Source organism: Salvelinus sp. IW2-2015, linkage group LG4q.1:29 (genome assembly GCF_002910315.2).
Source record: "Salvelinus sp. IW2-2015 linkage group LG4q.1:29, ASM291031v2, whole genome shotgun sequence".
In the NCBI taxonomy this organism is placed as follows: domain Eukaryota; kingdom Metazoa; phylum Chordata; class Actinopteri; order Salmoniformes; family Salmonidae; genus Salvelinus; species Salvelinus sp. IW2-2015.
In genome coordinates, this window is record NC_036842.1 from 31,755,991 (window position 1) to 31,778,187 (window position 22,197).

The 22,197-nt window shown below is 43.5% G+C and overlaps 1 protein-coding gene across 1 annotated transcript in view; it reads right to left on the bottom strand.

Moving 5' to 3' along the window:
* The window catches only part of LOC111961816 (rho guanine nucleotide exchange factor 28-like), a 156,934-nt gene extending 138,979 nt beyond the window's left edge, over nt 1-17,955 (bottom strand). The window contains exons 1-4 of the mRNA XM_023984368.2: nt 17,592-17,955; nt 13,736-13,779; nt 6,831-6,987; nt 6,021-6,437 (exon numbers count right to left, since the gene is read on the bottom strand). Coding sequence (XP_023840136.2) covers nt 6,021-6,437; nt 6,831-6,987; nt 13,736-13,768 — 607 coding nt within the window. The 5' untranslated portion in view covers nt 13,769-13,779; nt 17,592-17,955. The remainder of the gene's footprint in view (nt 1-6,020; nt 6,438-6,830; nt 6,988-13,735; nt 13,780-17,591) is intronic.
* Between the last annotated feature and the right edge of the window lie 4,242 nt (nt 17,956-22,197).

Genomic DNA, 22,197 nt, shown 5'->3' on the forward strand with positions numbered 1-22,197 from the left:
CGGCGCACTAAGATATTGATATCCACTAACCAAGAAAAAACCTCTTCAGATGACAGTCTGATAACATATTCATGGTATAGGATAGTTTTTGTTAGAAAAAAGTGCATATTTCAGGTAGAAATCACAGTTTACAATTGCACCCACCATCCAAATCGACTAGAATTACTAGATAGAGCAACGTGTATGACCAATTTACTCATCATAAAACATTTCATAAAAATAGACAAAGCATAGCAATGGAAAGACCCAGTTCTTGTGATTTCAGACCATATTTCAGATTTTCTAAGCGTTTTTCAGCGAAAACACAATAAATCGATAAGTTAGCATACCACATGAACAAACGTTCCCAGAGCATCGATTCCAGCCAAAGAGCGCTATAACAATTGGTGATAGCACCTGAAGGAGTAAGAAACTGATGGAGTTAGAATAGTGGTGTATTTTGCTAACGTGTTTAGCTAATAGATTTACATATTTTGTCTTCCCTGTAACACATTTTAAAAATCTGAAATGGTGGCTTTATTCACAAGATCTGTATCTTTCATCTGGTGTCTTGGACTTGTGATTTAATGATATTTAGATGCTACTATCTACTTTTGAAGCTATGCTAGGTATGCTAATTAGTGTGTGGGGGGTGGGGGGTGCTCCCGGATCCGGGTTTCTGAGGCAGTAAAAGTTAAGAACCATACCCGGCCAAAACATAGAAATACAAAACCTAGACATACAAACATAGAATGCCCACCCACATCACACCCTGACCAAACAAAAAATAGAAACATACAAAGCAATCTACGGTCAGGGCGTGACAATAAACTCTTAAAGACCTAGTAATCTTTTACAAAAGTAGCAGTCAATATTTAATCGTCACTTTATTCAGTCTCATCTGAAAGTTGTAAATTCTTGGTTATCTTCACGTACCCTGGCTAACAAGTTGAATCAGCAACACAAAATTTGGTTTCATTATTTATTTACTAGATACCTAAATAATCACACAGAATTACATCTACACAGAATGGATCATACATTGATTACAAATTATGTCATAAAGGAAAACGTCCCTAGCGGACGGAGCAGATATGACAGCTGGTTACACAAAGAAAGGGGGTTGGGTTTTGAATGAAAGAGCGGGAAGACTGAGGAACAAAAATATTTTGTGTCTCTATCGGGCCGTAGGCAGCTATGCTATCGTAAATACAGTATCTTATGCATTCTAAATAACCGCCCATTTGAAAAAGGAAAATGCAATAAATATTTACTCTGAGCTGCGCTTTGGTAGATTGGTCGTAGATAGAAGGCCGGGTTGTCCAGCATGGATCTCTTGTCCTCTGAAGAATGTCTCTGGTGGTAAACTGGATATGTTGTAGTATCGTTGTGTGTGTTAGACTGGATACGTCATCCGTTCTTTCCTAGCCCACGTTTACAGCGGCTGCTGCTCACTCAACGGCTAGGAGGTATCACTTCTGGAGTGAATAAGAGTTCAATGTTCATACCAAGTTGCCATACTTATAAGCTCGTGCTATATTCTGGCTGGTATAGTCGAAATTCATCCTTTCGGCGTGTCGATTGTCACCTTCACATTGAACACGATGCTAATTTCGTGAGGTTATTATCTGAGCCCTTTTAACGTAGGACCGTCGTCCTCACGTCCTCAGAGCTTGTAACAGGGCTTATATAGTAGGGGAGAGAAGGGCGTGTTTCATAGTTTATAACCAATGGCTGTTCACTTGGGCGGGGCCTTTGAGTGAGCAGAGTTTCTCTATGACAAACCGTTCTCTCATTTAAGAAGCTAAAATTACATTTAATCTTTTCACAAATAGTTTCATATTTAAACATTTAAATTGCACAACAATTCCATGTGAATCTGATAACTAGAATGTGTCGACTTTCCAAGATACAGTTTATGTCATTCTGTCATTAGTAGTAATGTCTCAGACAACAACTGATCTGAGATCATATTCATTAAATACCAACACATATTTTCAACTGGTTGGATTACCGAAATATGGTTCCATTTCCGACCTTTTGATGTTACCAGACTCTCTATGTTACAAAGGCTTTACAAGAGTCAACTATAAAGTAGAGAGAGGTAAAAAGGGAAAGGTATTTATGCGTGTCATAAACCTCCCCCAACAGGCCAACGTCATGACAGTGTGGATGTTGCCTGTAATCCATGGTTTCTGTTTGAGATATATACGTACGGTCACTGTGGGGACGACGTCGTCGATGCACTTACTAATGAAGCCAGTGACTGATGTGGTAAACTCCTCAATGCCATCGGATGAATCCCGGAACATATTCCAGTCTTTGCTAGCAAAACTTAGCTTAGTCACTGTTTGAGTTTTTGCTTGTAAGCAGGAATCAGGAGGATAGAGTTATGGTTATATTTGCCAAATGGAGGGCAAGGGAGAGCTTTGTATGTGTCTCTGTGTGTGGAGTAAAGGTGATCTAGAATTGTTTTCCCTCTAGTTGCGCAGGTGACATGCTGGTAGAAACTAGGTCAAACAGATTTAAGTTTTCCTGCATTAAAATTAACAGCCACTAGGAGCGCTGCTTTTGGATGAGTATTTTCTTGTTGGCTTATGGCCATTTACAGCTCGTTGAGTGTGGTCTTAGTGTAACGGTCATCGTTGCATGAGGAAGGATCAGACCAAAGCGCAGCGTGGTAAGTGTTCATGATATTTATTCACACTGAACACTAGAACAAAACAACCAAGTGAGAAACGAAATGGACCTGTCAGGTGCAGAAAACACTAAACAGAAAATAACTACCCACAAAACACAGGTGGGAAAATGCTACCCAAGTATGGTTCCCAATCAGAGACAACGATAGACAGCTGTCCCTGATTGAGAACCATACCCGGCCAAAACAAAGAAATACCAAAACATAGAAAAATTAACATAGCATGCCCACCCAAATCACACCCTGACCAAACCAAAATAGAGACATAAAAAGCTCTCTAAGGTCAGGGCCGTGACAGTACCCCCCCCCCCCCCCCCCCCCAAAGGTGCGGACTCCGGCCGCAAAATCTGAACCTATAGGGGAGGGTCTGGGTGGGCATTGCTCCACGGTGGTGGCTCTGGTGCGGGGACCCTCGCCGCCGACCCCGGACTGGGGACCCTCGTAGCGGGCCCCGGACTGGGGACCCTCGTTGCGGGCCCAGGACTGGGCACCCTCGTTGCGGGCCCCGGACTGGGAACCCTCGTTGCGGGCCCCGGACTGGGCACCCTTGTTGGAGGCTCCGGACTGGAGGGCGTCGCTGGAGGCTCCGGACTGGAGGGCGACTGTAGAGGCTCCGGACTGGAGGGCATCGCTGGAGGGAGGAGACGCAGAGACAGCCTGGTGCGTGGGGCTGCCACAGGGCCCACCAGGCTGGGGAGACCTACAGGAGGCCTGGTCCCTAAAGGAGGCACAGGATGAACCGGGCTGTGGGGGAGCACTGGAGCTCTGGTGCGCAGCCTTGGCACCACTCCTCCAGGCTGAATGCCCACTTTAGCCCGGCCCCTCCAGAGTTCAGGCACAGGTCGAAACGGGCTGTGGGGGAGCACTGGAGATCTAGTGCTTACCACTTGCACCTCTCCACTTGGCTGAATGCCCACTTTAGCCCGGCACGGGCGGAGCGCAGGCAATGGACGCACTGAACAGTAACAGCGCACCGGAGACACAGTGCGCAGAGCCGGCGCAGGATACCCTGGGCCGAAACGGGGCACTGGAGACCAAGCGCACTGAGCTGCCACAATCTGCCCTGGCTGGATGCCCACTCTCGCATGGCACTTGCGGAGGGCTGGCATATAGCGCACCGGGCTATGAGCACGCACTGGAGACACCGTGCGCTTTACCGCATAACACGGTGCCTGACCACTACCACGCTGCTTCCGGTAAGCACGGGGAGTTGGCTCAGGTCTATAGCCTGACTCAGCCAATCTCCCCGTGTTCCCCCCCCAAAAAAATGTTTGGGGCTGCCTCTCGTGCCTGCTTCGCTGACTTGCCTCATATCGCCGCCTCTCAGCTTTAGCTGCCTCCAGTTCCTCTTTCGGACGGCGATATTCCCCAGCCTGTCTCCAGGGTCCCTTTCCGTCTATCTCCTCCCAAGTCCACAAATCCTGAACCCTCTGCTCCTCCATACCACGCTGCTTGGTCCGCTTGTGGTGGGTAGTTCTGTAACGGTCATCATTGCATGAGGAAGGATCAGACCAAAGCGCAGCGTGGTAAGTGTTGATGATATTTATTCACACTGAACACTAGAACAAAACAACCAAGTGAGAAACGAAACCGAAACAGTCCTGTCAGGTGCAGAAAACACTAAACAGAAAATAACTACCCACAAAACACAGGTGGGAAAATGCTACCTAAGTATGGTTCCCAATCCTGACCAAACCAAAATAGAGACATAAAAAGCTCTCTAAGGTCAGGGCGTGACACTTAGTGCCAGCATCGGTTTACCTAATTTCTACACATTCCATTGGTTCAGATTAGCTACCGACAGAATACAGTACATGTCACTATCTGAAATGCAGGGATTTTCTGCCATTGAGATCCTTGGGCGGGCCGGGTAAAGTTTATATATATGTATGTATATACATTATAAACATTTTCGGGATGGAATAACACTTTGTATAAACGTAAATGACTAAAACCAGATATGAAGTATGTAGAAAAAGATGGTGGCATATTTTTGTTATAATATAATCTTTGACAACTAACAATCACCAAAATAAAATCTAGACAGTCAGGGAGAATTGAAAATTCTCCAAACAATGAATTTATTGATAATTCTCCAAACAATTAATATAGCAGTATTGATTTTGTTATTTAAGCAAAAACACAGCATTAGCCATGGTGAAATGCATAGAATTGAAGGGAATTAAATGTAAAACCAACATTTTCTCTCGGAATTGTAGAATTGGAGGAAATGTCATGCCCTGATCTGTTTTACCTGTTCCTGTGATTGTCTCCACCCCCTCCAGGTGTCGCTTTCCCCCCAGTGTATTTATCCCTGTGTTTCCTGTCTCTCTGAGCCAGTTCGTCTTGTATGTTTAGTCAAGTCAACCAGCGTGTTTTTCCCATACTCCTTTTTGCTATTCTCCTTTTTCTAGTCCTCCCGGTTTTGACACTTGCCTGTTTCTGGACTCTGTACCCGCCTGCCTGACCATTCTGCCTGCCTTGACCACGTGCCTGACTGTCACTCTGTACCTCCTGGACTATGATCTGGTTTTGACCTTTTTGCCTGTCCACGACCATTCTCTTGCCTACCCCTTTGGATTATTAAACATTGTAAGACTCCAACCATCTGCCTCCTGTGTCTGCATCTGGGTCTCACCTTGTGCCTTGATAGGAAATTGGCTTAATAATGCAAACATTTCTCTACACCGCCAAGATGGGGGCCATTACGTAGTGCCCATTGCCATGCCCCCTGTCACCCACCACCTAAGCCCCTTTTTGACCCAGAACAAAACCTGAAATGTAATGACTGTAAAGTATTGTAAATCATCTGAATAGGTTTCCTTTAAAGTGTCTGTTAACCTAACATAGCAGGCGTAAAATAAACTAGATCCCCGAAAACTGGTCTTGACAAGAAGAAGAAAAAGCAGATCACAGGCTCACTTCCCATTTCCCCTGAAAACCGAAACATCCGGCACAGGCTAGGTAAGCCTACACAGTAACTATCATCAATCGTTGTTTTAATTGTAGAAAATAACACATTGATGATTATTCTTTCTGATCATGGATAACTGTCTCGGGTCATATCTTCCTTGCCTGTTACTAATTATAATCTATATGACATAGGTCTATAGGCTAAGTAGAAATGTGTACAGAATGTCTCAAGTTCTAAGGTATCGGAAATCATCTGGGTAAGCTAGTACAGTACACTTGATGGAACTGCTCCAAAACAAGCTGTTTAGGGTCAGATTCCCTACCAACCACAACACACAACTCACGTACCCCACTACACTAGTCATAGGGCTATTCCGCAGCAGCACTGGAAAAGCCCTATGTAAAAAGCCCAAGTAGTATGGTTGGTTACCTTCTCTAGGTTGGCTGGCCTTGCCGCTCCACTCCAGAGGGTAGTTCAGGTTGGCCATGGCCTGGGTTATCCTCTCATCCATCTCCCTGAGATGACACTCTATCTGTGGATCAGGTCTGGGTCTCCCACCTCTAACCCCCTCCTCCTCCTGGTCTGTCTGCCCCAGAGAGTGCTCCTTTCCTGGACCAGCGCTCATGTCACCCTCCATGTCCCCCTCCCCTGGAGCTGCTGAGACCCTCCTCAGAACCTCCAGGTGGCTCTGGGGACTCAGACAGTCGCTGTTGGCTAGCAGGTACTCGGCCACTTCCTGTGGCAAATCCCAGACGTACCTCAGGGAGGCCCTGCCTCCACAAGGCTTGGCTCCGCCCTCTGTGTGACGATACACTGTGACAGAGGCGGTCTCTTGGAGGTCGTGACCTGTGGAGGAGAGGAGACGAACAGATGACTGAGGATCAAATATGACAATAAGTGCCAACTCCCGATGAGACTGACACAAGTCCTTCTGACATTGACACACTACTGATATGGACACTGTGCAGCAATAACAGTTTTCTGCTCCTAAACATGATTTCTATTGAAGCTTGTGACACAGCAACATGGATGGTCTTTATTAGGTTAGGCAAACTGCTGCTATCTACTGATTTATTACAATCTCTGTTATGTTGACCTGAACTTAAAAGAGCAGAAGAGGAACTAATGATAACTGGAAGTTATCAAACTAAGGGTTCTGTTCCAACCTCAATTAGTAGCTCTGTGTGAGACAGTTAGCCTGATCTGGGACCAGTGGACACTATAAACGGTGGGACTCACCAGGAACTGTGAAGCAAAGAGACTCTCCATCCTCCGCTCTCTTAACTACAGTAACATGGGCTAGTCTGGAACCTTCTAGAACCACGTAGAACTCTGTCTGTTCTGGTTCCCTGTCCAGATCTGGAACCTGTAACACAGCACGGACCTCCACCTGGCCCTAGAGAGAAAGAGAGAGAGGGAAACAGGGTTTAACTGTGTGAAATCATTCATTGGTTTTCTAACAAGAGAGAAGAACAAAGTAAAGGAGAAGAAGATGGACAACACATTCAACACATTCAATCAACACATTCCTGTGACTGTTCATCAAGGCCACCATTCATAACCTACTTACTACTACCTCCCCTCGCTGAACAGCCATAATAATGCAATGCTGGAGAATTCAAGCAAAAGGATAAAACACTTTCTCTTGCTTGTTGAGAAAATGTGTGTCTGAAAGGTTTTTTATACTCTTCCTCACGCTAAAGCCTTTTGATTATTTTCACTCGTTTTCAGACGTTTCCTCCATTTCCTGGATTCTGAGAGGCCCTTCAGAGCTAATGATGGAGGAAGAGAGGAATAGAGAGAGTGAGAGAGAGAGGTAGAGAGAGATACACCCCTCTTCCATCTTTGTGACTGTGGGAATGCTCCACTCCTCCACCCATATTTCAACCAGCAGAGCAAACTGCCTCTTCAGCTATGACACAAAGACAAGTTATCCCTCGCTTTCTCTCTTCTTCATCCTTAACTCTCCCCCTCTCTTGACAAATCTCTGTTGATTGATTCTTCTGTCTTTCACCCTCATTTTTCACACACTTTCTCCATCTCTCACTTTCTCACCCCTCTCTCACTCTACCCATCTTGCTCTTTTTATCACACTCTCTCTCTCCTCTCTCTTCCTCCTTCCTCGCTCTCTCGCCCTCCTTCACGTGGAGGATTTTGTTTCCTTCCATAATTAGTATCGGTGGAGGTGGAGGCCTCTCTCTGAAGACGAGAAGGGTGGGATACAAATTACAGCTGTAACCTGATACCCACATGAAAGACGCCCAATCACACGGCTGCATAGTCAGTGGAAAAGTTGAGGACGGACAGACGGACATCAACATGTCACAGAGACCAGCCCTAATCTGGCTAGGAGTTATACACTGAGCTTTGGTGATCTTTGACAATACTTTCCCACAGAACACCCAGCATTGTGAAGAACAACAACATAGGCCTGGCTGGCTATAAGGTCAGAGCTATTTCACTGCTCACTGGCCGCCAGATACAGGCTATTGAACCAAGGAAAATGACCCATGAACAATAAAAATGTCATGGACCAATAAGAACACCAAGGCAACCACACTTTAATATTTCAGAATGGCTGTTTTCCTTGAGTAATAATCTGTCTATGAAGGAGGAATCACAATGAACTCCACCATAAAATGGGAACTACCACAAGCACAAATGACAGCGGACAAGAAAACAAAACACAGATGTTAGTCATCAAATCAAAATCGGATATATTATCCACTTACACAATATATACACAAAAGTATCTGGACACCCCTTCAAATTAGTGCATTCGGCTATTTCAGACATACCGGTTGCTGACAGGTGTATAAAATCGAGCACACAGCCATGCCATCGCTATAGGCAAACATTGGCAGTAGAATGGCCCGTTTTGAAGCATTTATTTGGGCTGAAATTTCTGAGGCTGGTAACTCTAATGAACTTATCCTCTACAGCAGAGGTAACTCTACGTCTTCATTTCCTGTGACGATCCTTTGAGGCATTTGAGGGTTTTTGCGACTGCACTTGAAGAAAATGTAAAAGTTCTTGAAATGTTCCGCATTGACTGACCTTCATGTCTTAAAGTAATGATGGACTGTCATTTCTCTTTGCTTATTTGAGCTGTTTTCTTGCATAATATGGGCTTGGTATTTACCAAATAGGGCTATCTTCTGTATACCCACCCCTACCTTGTCACAACACAACTGATTGGATCAAAGAAATTCCACAAATTAACTTTTAACAAGGCACACCTGTTAATTGAAATGCATTACAGGTGACTCCCTCATGAAGCTTGCGCAAAGCTGTCATCAAGGCAAACTTATTTGGTTACTACATGATTCCATGTGTTATTTCATAGTTTTGATGTCTTCACATTATTCTACAATGTAGAAAATAGTATAAAATTATGAAAAACCCTGGAATGAGTAGGTGTGTCCAAACTTTTGACTGGTACTGTATTTTTGGTCATGTAGTGTCTGTTATCAACAGTAAGATAGACACTAACCACTTCAGCATAACCACCCAACAACTACATCTATTGAATGGGAACAAGAAAGAGGAAGGCAATATGAAGGAGTGCTTGAGATGAAGAAAAACCAGTGTATTGGACCCTGCAACTGATAAGAATCAAGATAACCCTGTCGTTTCTCATTAGTTTGCATAAGACCTGGATTTCACAGAGGTGTGTGGGGGTGTGTGTGTGTGTGTGTGTGTGTGTGTGTGTGTGTGGTGTGTGTGTGTGTGTGTGTGTGGTGTGGTGTGTGTGTGTGTGTGTGTGTGTGTGTGTGTGTGTGTGTGGTGTGTGTTGTGTGTGTGAGAGAGAGAGAGAGAGAGAGGGGAGAGAGAGAGAGTGTGTGTTTGTGTGTGTGAAAGGGTGGCAGACTGACGTCACAGCGTTGATCCATGGCCTTTGCTCTGCTCCAGCCTTCCAGGCCTGCCACATCATTAAGCTGTGACGCTGTGACACAGTCGGATCGAGTGACACTGAATTATTACCGGTGAACTCACCTCCACTGCCTGGAAGGTGCGAGGGTTTAGGCCTGGTCCCAAATGGGATCATTATGGAAAACGAAGATGGTGGGGACTGAACCCCCCCAAAATGGTCACTTCATACTGAAGATAGCTCTAATCAAATCAAATCGCATGTTATTTGTTACATGCTTGGTAAACAACAGGTGTAGACTAACAGTAAAATGCTACTTATAGGCCCTGACCAACAATGCAGAGAGAAAAACAATAGAAAAATAATAACAATAGGAATAAATACACAATGAGTAATGATAACTTGGCTATATACACGTGGTACCAGTACAAAGTCAATGTGCAGGGGTACAAGGTAATTGAGGTAGATATGTACATGTAGGTAGGGGTAAAGTGACTAGGCAACAGGATAGATAATAGACAGTAGCAGCGTATGTGATGAGTAAAAAGAGTTCATGCAAAAACGGTCAATGCAGATAGTCCGGGTAGCTATTAAGTTAACTATTTAACTAACTATTTAGCAGTCTTATGGCTTGGGGTAGAAGCTGTTAATTTACACCCAAGTCGAAGCTTAAGGGTAAATGCTGAATGAAGATTGTTTTTCTGTGGCAGTCTTCCTCGTATAGCCTATTTTTTGGAGGCAAAACAAAGCCCTTAACCAACCTGACTTCTAACTAACTTGGCTTGAATCTTCACCATGCTCTCATGATGGTGATGAAAACAACAACAGCAAGGTCACACCAACACATCCATGGTTTCTAGGAGACCAGGAACCATCTCCCTCCTGAGTGATCACACGCACACACACACACACACACAGGTGACGTCTACAGTAGGAAGCCAGCCCTGATCTAGCCTACTGCAGCAACAACAACAACAAGCGTAAAGCTCGACAACAGTTGGCCTGAATACATGGGGTAGCCAAGTAGCCTCAAAACAAGAATGATACGAAAAACAGAAGCGGCATCTGATATGCTGGCAAGACTCAACTACACACACTACACACACACAACACACAAGTGCACACAAGCACACACAAGCACACTCCCGCCTAGTCTAATTTCTACGGTCTTTGAATAATGTACAAGAACAACTGGTGGAGCTGTGTTCTACTGATCCCTTTGAAGTGTGTAGATGATCTGAAGTGGACGAGCAGGTTGTAATCCTCTTATAGAATCAGAACAGGACTGATCTGAATGGCCTTTTTTTTAAACTAATGACTTCATGGAACAGCTTTGATCAAAGACCATCTGAGGCCACAGTGCTTAGAACTCGGCTTTTTCCAACATAGAACTTGGTCCTGTGTAAATCAAAGCATATACAATATGCTTGTATGAGTAGCCTACACACAAAGCATCTCAAGATTACTCAAAGACAATCAATCAAGCATGGGAAAAATACATTTTAGAGGTGGGAAAATGTACTGTGTCCTTTGAAATAATGATGGGTGAAAATATTTAAAATATTCATGATATCATTCCAGAACGATGAAGTAGACACATGACAATGCAAAAGGAACCTTGATGTACTGTACATTCTATAATGTGAATCCATCAGACCTTCATGGTGGGGGACTGTGGGTGTCTGAGCATCGGAACAGAGCAACGTTACAGTACACAGCCCATCAGCAGAGCTGCCTGAGCCACATTCCTCTGAACAAATCTAGCACACTAATGACACATTAATGTAAACGTCAAACTGACTGACTAAAACTCTCATGGCATCATAAGCATTTCTCACAGATTCTCGGGATTTATGGCCATGGATTCGTTCTTACATAATCTGCATCAGTAACCTGAATTGTTGTGCAAACCTACAGACATGAATGTGTGAAGAATGATACACAAAAGTTCAAGTTACAATCATGTCTAAATTGAAGTCTAGAAACGTCCTCCCTATTGCACTGAATGGTTGGTGCAGCAGATTAGGTCTGTATTAGTGGGACTACTAGATAATGTAGCCAAACACATTATGTGGTAGACCTAATGTGTTTTATCATATTTGCTTGCATCCAAGGGTCCTCTATTGTTGTACCTTGAGCTGCTAATCATCCAGTGATAAAGGAAAGACATGGTGAGATGTTCCTGTTATTCCCAGGTTGGTAAACCCGGCATGGCTAACACATTGCCTTCATTATCTGACACACTAAAAGGTTACAGTAATCATTAACCACAACTGTATGTACAGTAGATTGATACCGAGGCTTAATACTGCCTCAACCAACAGTTTTTACCCCCTCTATCAAAGCATAGTGGCACCTGACACACACACATACACACCAAAATGTATTCCTTTTATCTCTGTTTCAAAAGTGGTAGAAAATAATCATCATGAACTTTTTAAAGAAGCAAAGACAATTGATGTTCTGTTTCCGTGTTTCTGTCAAGTAATTCTCTGTGACAGCTTTTGACCTATGAGAAGGCCTCACATTCCTCTCCTCTAACCCAAAACACCAGCAGCCTGCCAGTCCACTACCAGGTGATCTCTCACAGCCAGCCAACAATAGCACTGCCAGATCACCTCACACACACAGTATCAAACACACACATACCCACCTACACACACACACCTGGCCAAGCAGCCCGGGAGTAGGCACACACACCACAAAATGCAGACACTTCATCTCATTCAAACTCAGTAAATCTCAGTCTGAACCTTCACACAGAACAAACCACAAATCACCAGACACAGGAAAATACACAGTGAGAACATCTACCTAGTATTCAATACTGTCCATTGTACTGACTACTTTCTGGTGTGGTGAGAGTCAAAGCAAGGCTCTATGTTGTCACTGCATAGGTCTGCTCCACCAGAAAACTTTAACAGGCCAGTTATAATAACAGTCTTTAAATCAGTGAAATATAGCACAGCTTACATCCACAAAGCAGAGAGTGTTGATGTCTGGCTCTCATTCAGAGGTGCTACAGCGGCAGTGCTTGGACATTAGGGTGGAGACTACACCTCACCTTGTAAAACAGAAGTATATGTTCAACCTTAATGGTTCATTATCTTCATACTATACCAGAGAGGACGAAACTGAAACATGATCAAACCTAGTAAACTCTACTAAGAGTAGGTGGGAATTTGTGAGTATTTTCAAAGAAACAGGTTATACTGAACAGTGTTGTAAAAATGTCACTGCTGCTCACTAGTGAATTTAAGAGTTCTGCAACCAGAGATTAATAATATGAACAAATAATGAACTCGAGAAAACTGGCATATGAATCATGAATGTTACGTGTTCCATGATAGACAGACCAAACCTCAGGAAACCAGTCTCTCTCTCTCTCTCTCTCTCTCTCTCTCTCTCTCTCTCTCTCTCTCTCTCTCTGCCCTACAGAAATCTGGCAACGCTTCAGCACCTGCCCACCCAGGATTCTACCACACAGGAGAAGAGGGAGATAGAAAAAGAAGGGGAGGAGAGGGAGGGGAAGTGAGATAGAGGAGAAAGAAAGAGACAGGGACTAAGAGGGAGTGAGCGAGTCATTTCACACTAAATGAATAAATGAGGAGCGACCTTCTGAAAACACACTCCTCATTCACCTACAACAGAAAACACATGTATTGGAATGAGCATATAGACGCTCAGGTCTGGCCCTACCGGCTCAGACTCTCTGTCTCTCTCCACACACACACACACAACACACACACACACACACACACACACACACACACACACACACACACACACACACACACACCACACCACACACACACACACACACACACACAACACACACACACACACACACACACACACACAACACACCAAACAACACACCACACACACACACACACACGTATATGTATAAAAGCATGGGCTTTTAGTGGGCTCAGTAGGCCCATCTGGAAGAACAGGCTGTGTGTAAAGGTTTATATCCCAGGGGAGTGTAACACACCAGGGTTAGATTTCACCTGTAGCCCAACATCAACACAAGGCCATACAGTCAACAACCAACCAGAGGGAGAGAAAGGGAACTGAAAGGGGAAACAGAGAGAGGGGACACTGAGAGAGGGGACACTGAGAGAGGGGAAACGGAGAGAGGGGAAACGGAGAGAGGGGAAACAGAGAGGGGACACAGAGTAGGGACACAGATAGGGGAAACAGAAGAGGGGAAACAGAGATGGGGAAATGGAGAGAGGGAAGACGAAAGTGCAGGATGAACAGTACTTACATATAGAGGTACTTCTCCTCTGTTCAGCTCCATGTTCTGAGCATCTGATGAACCAATAAGAAGAAAAGGGCCATGCATATTATCATATTATTTAAACCATAGACTTTAAACCAACCACTGCAAATAACCAATATGTAACCACAACCCTGCATGCATCTGACTAAAGACACAGTGTAACCATCGAGACCCTGATCAGCATGCCATGTACTGTAGCCCAGAATGGGTCCAAACTCCTCTCTAAGTCTGATTCATTAATTGAGCAGTCAGAGCTTCAGAATCACAAGGCTCTACTCTACGTGCGAGAAACAACCTAATCCTCTCATCATCCTGGTCTGTCGGAACATGAAGCCTTCTATGAAACACTGTTATCCTTTTAATATTATCCCATGTCCCCCTCCCTCCATTCCTCCCTCAATTTTTATTTCTCTCTTTTTTTCTCCGTGGTAAAGAGTGATCTAATCTGTCTGTCTGTGTCTAGAAAATGTTACCTTAAGCTGCCCAGAATGAGATAATTTTTTCAAATTAAAAGGCTTTAGTGTGCAGTCTGTCTGTGCACGGTATAGTATTTGCTGTGTTTCTCTCTATTTGGTGGCAGGTTGCAGGAATGGAGGCCACTGTGCTGTAAGTGGAACTGTAGCCACATGCCTACACCTGATCCGCTGTGACTTCACTCTCGGTGTGTGTGTGTTAATACTGCATGACTGCAGAGTGACAGAGAGATGGTGTCAGCACTATAGAGGCATCGCTCATTCTAGACACAAGGGGATGATGAGGAGAAAGCATATAGGAGTCAGAGAGGGACTCCCTACTTCATTTGCATGCCTATTTTCCTATTAGGCCTTAGACTTTGGGTTACACAACACACAGGATAGGTCCCAAACAGAAACACACTCCACTCTCCTTGAAAAAGACCTCCTAATACTGACCCCTGACCTCTCTACCTCTTCAGTGTGTCTGTGTGTAACAAACCAGACACTAGGACTGGCCCTGAGGAGACTAGCTAACGTGAACAATGAACAGCACACAGTAGAGTACAAAAACGTCAAAACCAGGAGGAACACTAGTTTTGACATCTGGTCATGTGCCAGAAATATTTTCAAATGTGAAGGTCCAGAGAGGTCAAGTGTGAACAGATCTGTTTCCTCTCACATGATATCACCCACATCAACCGTACATCACCTGAACAGGTAAATCTTGATTTCAACATACTATTTGGTAATTAGAAAATGTACCAGCTCATTGTCTTTGGCACATTGGCCACTTAGGTGTGGTTGTAAGATTGTTCTCAGGAACACCCAGCTATATACTCAGTTATGCATTAGAGAATGATTAATGGCCCCTGAGAAAAGGATGCAAGGTGGAATGATGGCAACACAGCTGTCAAGAGAAGCACAACAAAAGTCCTCAGTCTAGGAAACTAATAGCTTCTACCCTCAAGCCATAAGGCTGCTAAATAGTTAGTTAAATAGTTAACCTAATAGCTTCTACCCCAAGCCATAAGACTGCTAAATAGTTAGTTAAATAGTTAACATAATAGCTACCCGGACTATCTGCATTGACCGTTTTTGCACTAACCTTTTTGTCTCATCACATACGCTGCTGCTACTGTTTCTTATCTGTCACTTTATTCCTAATTATGTACATACAGTATCTGCCTCGTACCCCTGCACATGGACTCAGTACTGGTACCACATGTACACTGAACAAAAATATAAACGCAATATAAAGTGTTGGTCCCATGTTTCATGAGCTGAAATAAAAAATCATATACATTTTCCATACACACAAAAAAGCGTATTTCTCTCAAAAGTTGTGCATTAATTTGTTTACATCCCTGTTAGGGAGTATTTCTCTTTTGCCAAGATAATCCATTCACCTGACAGGTGTGGCATATCAAGAAGGTTATTAAACAGCATGATCATTACACAGGTTTACCTTGTGCTGGGAACAATAAAAGGACACTCTAAAATGTGCAGTTTTGTCACACAACTAAATGCCACAGATGTCTCAAGTTTTGAGGGAGAGTGCAATTGGCAGGACTGTCCACCAGAGTTGTTGCCAGAGAATTTAATGTTAATTTCTCTACCATAAGCTGCCTCCAACATCGTTTCAGAGAATTTGGCAGTACATCCAACCGACCTCACAACTGGTTACCAAGTGTAACCACGCCAGCCCAGGACCTCCACATCCGGCTTCTTCACCTGCGGGATTGTGCTGATGAGTTTTTCTGTCTGTAATAAAGCCCTTTTGTGGGGGAAAACTCATTCTGATTGGCTGGGCCTGGCTGCCAAGTGGGTGGGCCTATGCCCTCCAAGGCCCACCAATGGCTGCACTCCTGCCCAGTCATGTGAAATCCATAGATTAGGGCCTAATTTATTTATTTAAATTGACTGATTTCCTTATATGTACTGTAACTAAGTAAAATCTTTGAAATTGCTGCATGTCGCGTTTATATTTTTGTTCAGTATATATAGCCAAGTTATCGTTACTCATTGTGCATTTATTATTACTTGTATTATAAATTGTTTAACTTTTCTATTATTTCTCTATTTTCTTTCTCTCTGCATTGTTGGTCAGGGCCTGTAATGTAAGTAAGCATTTCACTGTTAGTCTCCACCTGTTGTTTACGAAGCATGTGATGAATAAAATGTGATTTGATTCGATTTTTGTAGACAGTATAACCTATTAAAACTACGGCTTAACTGTTTGTCTTCCTCATAAGTGCTCCATTAGCTCACTTTTTACAACCTTTTATAAGATAGCTGATATGGAAATATGATGGATTTTATGGTTGTGGAAACGTTATCTATTTTATGTCATTAAGGAGCAGGTTTCAATAGAATATGGTACCTATTTTCCGACAGAACAACTACACAAATCAAACAATCATCTAACATTTCACTCTCATCATCATCCTCCTCCTCCTCCCTCTCATCCTCCTTCCTCTCATCATCCTTCTCCCTTCCCTTCTCTTCCTCTTCCATATCCTTCTTCTACTCCTCCTTTCCCTATCTAAATAAAACAATCATTATCATCTATCACCCCCAGCCCCCCTCCCTCTCCTCCCCCTCCTCCTCTTTCCTCTCCAGTGAACCAGAGAGTGTGGAAAATAACCTTCTCACGCCAGGTCAGTCCAGGCCACCAACAGGATATCATTTCATACGAGGAAGTGAAACAGCTCTCAGATAATCAACAATACACACAATGCCTTATAAACACTCTCACTACACTCTCAAACATGGATCCTTATCCAGGCTAACGGAACCAGTGACCTTCTCTAACAATACATTAGGAACTGACACATTTTTGTTATTGTATTGCATTCGTCACAAAGTGATGAACAAAAACCTGGTTGGACCTAAGTACCCAGAAAGAACAGCTCAGGATGTCAGTGGCAAATAACTGCAGAGGTATGGAAGAAACCTTGAGAGGAACTAGACTCTAGGGAGAGGGAGCCCAACCTCAGCAGTAGTCTACACTTCATTATACAGGTGTGATTGTGTATTTATAAGGCATTGTATCATCAGCATCATCCTTCTATAGACGCAGTCAGCTGAACTATGCCAATGTCCTATTGAAAGAGAAGTGACATACAAGTGCTTGAATTTTGAGTGGCATCAGAAAGCTATGCAGAAAGCAAGTAACGTTCGTTCAGCATCTTCATCTTGTACCTCTATCCTCTGCTCTTCTCAACAACTTTTAGACATGTTAGATAATAGTGACTTATTTTCAAGAATCCCTTTCAAGAATCCCTTCATCAATGTTGACAAAGAGACATCGCCTACGTGTAGGCTATATTTCGATATTGTCTGGATATATTTTTTGCAAGCGTAGACGTAAAGCGCTTTGACATTACCTGAGTCGTCCGCAATCTGCAGTTAGACCTTGCTTCCTGTGTAGAAAGTTTCCAATGTATTTTCTCCTAAAAGTCTGATGGTTTAGTCATTTCCCCTATAAGCAATGGTAAAAAAAAAACGGAGAAAAAAAGCGAGTCTATTCTGTGAAGTCTCCCGTTCGGTAAGAAGAATGTAGTCAAACTTTAATTTTGGAGAAGTGGGTTTTCCATAGCACCGCTGCCAGCCTTCGTTCTATCCGTCCTCTCCTCCACCCCGCGCGACGGTCCAGCCCCTCCTCTATCCATGAAGAGGCAGGTCTCTCCTCGCCCGTTCACCGTTCACGGCGAGAGCCACAATAACACCGTCACGTGTCCACAGACCTAGATGAGATGGGAGAAATGACGCAACTTCATTGAACCCTTTTCATACACAGGTGAGGTTGTGGTGAATGGGAGTCTGTTTGCCATGTACATAGAATAGAATAGAAGAGTATAATAGTATTGAATATAATAGGTTCCCTTATCACTGCCTTCTGAAGAGACAATAGTCTTTTGAAAATGTTAAAACTGTTCCCAAAATCGGTTGTTTTGTTACAGTAGCCTATTGCATGGTAAAATGGTAGCCTAATTAATAAGTAATGACATAAGAATGAATCTGTATGGAACAGTTTATTTCCATGGGTAGCTGGATGAGTATGCAATCCAAAACACTAAATATGCATGGGTAGTGAATGTTGCACTTTCTATTGCTCTGCTTGGCCTTCCATAAGGTCCACCACCATTGAACCAGTCTTGGAGCCTCCAACCCCCAACCATACTGAAAACAGATATCTTGCTGTTCTCCACTAACTTGTTACTGCACTCGTGTATACAAGGTCATACTCGTACTAGTGCCCATAGCAACAGGGGAGGAAATGAAAGGGAGACCAAATGGAGTGCCCGCCTTTCCTGCTCTTTAGCCATTAACTAACATTGAGCAAATATGGAGTGGAGAATCTCTTTAGTTTAGGCTACAGCTCATAGGCCACAGCAACAGGAGCAGAAGTAAAACCATAAATTAACATCAGCCTATGAGTATGCCTACAACGCATAGGGGGGCTGGGGAAACAGTTGAAGACCAGGCAGAGACCACTGCAGTTATACCATTGAGTATAGCTTGTAACCCAAATTGGCTGCAGCAATTATTCAGCTGAGTTAATGAAGAAATGTGTGAAATGTATGGCAATACCAAAGATGGTGGCGAAATGAAGATATTTCACACAGTCCGTGTACCATTGGAGAGAAAAAACACAAATGCAATTGCAGCTGGGTCTGGTCTACTTAGTTTATTGACTTTCATTGAACCAGAGAAAAAAAAGTGAGTGGGGTGTCTCGCTTCCTCTTCCATCTCTGACAACACTTAATTCATTAAGGTGATTAGACTTAACAAGGTCTGCCATCTGCAGGCAACATGATTCATATGCTACCTGTAGAATAATAGTTTTTTACCAAAGGCCAACATGTGCATATGATGACATATGACTGCATATACTGTATAATACATTGTTTTCTCAGATGCTTCTCTTATACCCTGTATCTGAAAAATGAACTTTTTAAATATTTTTGTTTAAAGACAATAAAACTACACTTTCATATACTGTTAGTATAATCAGATTTGCCAACTCATTGTATGAGTCACGTTCAATAGCAAAAAGTTTAGTTCAGTTACTCGTCATGAACTCGATTCAAGTGCCGGTATGTCAGATTGGTCTATACTGTCCCCCAGTGGTCATTAGATGACATCATATACTGGGATCAAATGCCCTAGCTGCAGATATACCCCATTTACCCAACACCAATACAACCTTGAGTAAAGACCTTGGGTAAAAAACTGAAATTTAGATCAGTTTAACTTCCTCTTACATCCATTGACATGTTTTATTTTTTATTAAGGTTAAATAAATAAAATAAGACATGTTTATGTTATCCACATGTATTTGTCATACACTATTTAAAAAACACAGTTCTCTATTAGCCTGGGTCCCAGTCGGTTTCTGCATCAGCAAAATATTGATTTTGTTGACTGATCCAATTTTTGTTATGAAGTCAACAATGTATGATGATATATTGTCATTCTGATTAAATGCACATGTTGAAAGACATCACAATAAATTGTGGTTGTGGCATCTTCCAGACACATACATGAGTGTGCACCAATAATCAGATTTAACGTAATTCTGTTACGCAGGGTGGAGCAGGTGAACCCAAGTGCAGACTCAGACGACGAGACAGTGATAAGGTAACCAAGGTATTTATTGAAAAGTGATGGGGGGGGGGGCAGGCCAGGGGGAGCTCTGGCGAGTAGCAGGGAACCAGGAACTGAGGCTGCGGCTGGGGCAAGGAAGCAGGGCAGCCGGGGCAGAATCCAAGGAAGCATTAGAGCGGGGGTCCAGGGCAGGGAAGCAGGACTTACGAGACGAGGGACTGGCGACAGGGACCGGAGTCAGAGCGAACGAAACTGTAGTGGAGAGAAAAGCAGCATCAGGCTAGGGAAACCAGGCACCACAAGATAATAAGCTCTATGCAGGCACAACTGGCTTGAACTGCAGACTGACTGAGCAGAGGCTATAAACTGACAGCATGGAAGTGGCAGGGCTGAGTATTTGTAGAGGTCTTGATTATGGAACAGGTTGCTGCTGGTGGGGATCTGCTCTGACTCCAGCACACCTGTTTCCACTCACACAATCAGATACACCCAACACAGAGGAAGAGAGCACTGGAGGAGTGGCGGCAGGTAAGGGAGACACAGGTTGAGAAGTAGAGGGTGTGGCAGGGGCAGATGTAACACATTCAGTCTGGTAGAGGGTTGCAGTTAACTCTGCATCATTCAGTCAGGTAGAGGGTTGCGGTTAACTCGGAATTATTCAGTCTGGTAGAGGGGTGTGGTTAACTCGGCATCCTTCTTTCAAAAGCTAAGCGGCAGGTAGCCTAGTGGTTAAGAGTGTTGGGCCAGTAACCCAAAAGGTTGTTGGTTTGAATCCCAGAGCCGACTAGGTGAAAAATCTGTCACTTAATTAGGTACTTAACCCTAATTGCTCTAGATAAGCGTGTCTGCTAAATGACTCAAATGTTAGCTGAGTTAACATGCAAGTCAGTAGGCTATCCTGTAGATGGTGTGAGGTGTATGAGTTATGGTCACAGCAAGAGGGCAGACTTATCGTGTGGTTGTCCATCGCATGCTGGGAAAATAAGATGACTCAGGCTTGAGTTGCGTGTGATAAGTGACATAGATTTTGGAGTCGAGGTGATTTGCTCCATGCTATTGACCTGGAAGCTTTTTATCCTGCCGACCCCCTGGTGTCCCCTACTGCGGCAGTGGCAGGCCACAACCCCTGATCTCCCTCATTAGAGACTCTGAAAACAAACAGACAACTAAACAACAGTACAAAAGAGGATCCTGGGACAAAACCCCCTCTCTCTCTCTCTGCCGTGGCTGGTTGTGTTGCATGAAATCACGTCATGGGCAACGGTCATCCAGCACCAAACAGCAGGAGGCGGAGGACCAGGCACGGGAGGCACAAAGGACCCACAAGGACCCAGGCGCTGTGAATGGGATTGCTGACAACAAGGCCACAGATAATACTGTTCATTCAACACAGTCTCACATTCAATTCGCGCATATATGTACAAAATGTATTTCAGCAGATTTCGTGCGTTTTTGTGCATTTTTGGGGTGTTTTGGGGTGGTTCAATTCGTTTGAAAATACACGAATTTCTGTGCTACTTAATTCGTGCGAAAAGACACAAATTTAACCAGTAGGTGACACACAAGCCGTTGCAACAACCATGTAGACGCGATAATTTGTATTTCATTTTTGTTCTTCTTAATGGCTAATTCAACGTCATGAATATACAGAAATGTTGTCTTTGTTTAACCATGTTTTAAAATGTGTCGTTGTATGCCTATATGTACTGTTTTAGACTTGCTGAACAGAATTTTTGAGAAAAGACGCACATTTACCTGCGACTTAATTCGTGGGAAATATTGTTTTATTAATGCCAATGCTGTTTTCTGTGCTTGATTTCGCTTAATACTCTGGATACTGGTGCACTTGTAATCAGAACGCCTTTTTGTCATGTAGGCAACCATACACGATTTTCTTCATAACCCATTTCATATTTCGTGGAGCCTAAATTACACCATTTTCTTCATAATGCATGTATTACATGTTAATGTAAAATAATGAATTATGTTGGCTTACACTTATGGCCTTTCCAAGGCCTTTCCATACCTTAAGGGAACATTTTAGCACTCGCCATATGGTTAGTGAGAAACGCCACATTGCAAATGTAAGGTCCCTTACTAGACGTCCTGCAACGTTTCTAAAATTCGCGGACGGCGTCGGGCCGTGCGCGGGGGAGAGATCTTTCAGGAAGTCATCAAACTAAATCTCTCGGACGTTCGGTTTCCGTTTTATAAAAATAACACATTTTGGTCATTTTTCCGCAGTCTAGAAAATTCCCACCAGAGGGAAAATAAATAATATTGCAAATGCACAAGCACATTGCAAATGCATGTGGCCTTTTCTCCTAAACGGAAAATATTTCGAAGACGTAATGGACAGTTGGCCCCGAACAAGATGGCGTC